Genomic DNA, 1,596 nt, shown 5'->3' with positions numbered 1-1,596 from the left:
GCTCCCAGGACCTCCCGGTCCCAGGCCAGCAAGAACAGGAGAGAGAACAGCAGCTTTGTCAGCTCGACAAGAACCACGACGGACGTGGAGTTGAAGGGGATCATCCCATCCACCTTGCACTGGGTCAGGAGGGGAGCATGAGAGCCATATATGGCTACAGACAAGACCAGCATCAGTCCCCACAGCCCCCTCTGGAGCATCCAGTTTGCAGAGCCAGCAGCATTACCAAACATCACCATTTTCAGGCGGTAGCCAGCAAGGGTGAGCTGCTATCAGTGCAGAGATGCCAGACAGACTCGCCACCTAGAACACTGAAGAAGACACCAATTACCATGAATTTAATAAGCCTGATTAAAACAGGATGTTACCTGCTACATTTCTGAGGCAGTAGAAGAGAATTTGTCTTTCATTACGAAGAGACCTACAAGCCTCCTCCAGAAGCCACACAAAGCATGTTCCTAAGGCAAAGCGTGCGCTCAGCAGAAGGGCGTACAGGTGGTAAGCGTGACGACACGTCACAGGCAGCCTTTCAGTCCGCAGGGGCATGGGGAGAGAGGTGACAGGAAAAGGCAGCTGGCAAACCATTGGCCACCGGTGCTTCCAAGCTACTGTGGGTTAGCAGTGATGCCTAGTTGGTACTGCTGCCCCAACGCTCTAATAAACACCCCATAACCAGACCTGTTGTTGTCTCGCAATGATGTGGTGTAAAGCCCTTTTCCAGTGGAAAAGAACGGTGGACGTGATGTGCCTCTGAAAGCCCTAGGAATCTTCTGCACCTGCTAGCTAAGGAGTACCATTCCTACAGTCACTGCTGCCAATGGGCTCCTGGCTAGTCCCGACCTTTTTTCAGTGAACTGAAATAGTCCCGGACTGTCTTTTCAACATCGGGGACGGTGTAGTTCTGAGCGGCATATATCCCTGTGCAGGTGCCAGCCACGAATCCCAGGACAGCCGAGAAGCGAAGTTTGGCTACCAGGTAGCCTGCCAGGAAGCCTTTGAGAAAGGGCGAGGCCAGCAGAGAGCCATCCTGAGGAGAAGAGAAAAGAGTGAGGCCACCGGGTAGGTGAGCTTGCACAGGGAATGCAGAGCACAGACGTGCCCTGGGGATTTTTATTTTTTTACCAAGCCCTCCCAAGACGGGTGACTGATCCACCCCAAGGCACGTGGGTCACCACAGCGGCGGGGGAAGCGCGTTACCTGCCCCACGCCAGCGTGCACCTCGTCCTCCACCCTGCGCTGCAGGCTCTCCAGCTGGTCCTTCAAGAAGGCGAGGTCCTTCAGCTTGGGCAGCGGGTCCTGGGGGAGACACGCAGGCTGATGCCCGGCCCCTGAGGCTGCGCCCGGAGACAGCGAACCAGCTCACAGCTCCCTCGGCCCCGACGCGGCCTACCACACCTCCCCACTCACCTTATCGTCCGCCATCTTAGCGCAGGCGCCGCCCGCCGCTGATTGGGCCGCGGAGAGACACGTGACACCATACGCACCACCTACGCGCCGCCAGCGCGCCCGGCGCCATCTTGAGGCGGGGCGGAGGTTGGGTGGTCGCCGTTATCATGGCCAGGGCGCCGCCCCCCTGTTGCGCCTTGGGTTTGGTCC

General features: G+C 57.9%; 1 protein-coding gene across 1 annotated transcript in view; it reads right to left on the bottom strand.

The window, feature by feature from the left end:
- The window catches only part of SLC35A4 (solute carrier family 35, member A4), a 966-nt gene extending 727 nt beyond the window's left edge, over positions 1 to 239 (bottom strand). Inside the window, exon 1 of the mRNA XM_009706737.1 lies at positions 1 to 239. This exon is cut by the window's left edge and continues 727 nt beyond it. Within this exon, the coding sequence (XP_009705039.1) occupies positions 1 to 239 (239 nt within the window).
- Positions 240 to 1,596: the final 1,357 nt, after the last annotated feature.

Source organism: Cariama cristata, unplaced genomic scaffold (genome assembly GCF_000690535.1).
Source record: "Cariama cristata isolate BGI_N322 unplaced genomic scaffold, ASM69053v1 scaffold26668, whole genome shotgun sequence".
Lineage (NCBI taxonomy): Eukaryota > Metazoa > Chordata > Aves > Cariamiformes > Cariamidae > Cariama > Cariama cristata.
This window is presented reverse-complemented; position numbering and strand designations above follow the sequence as displayed.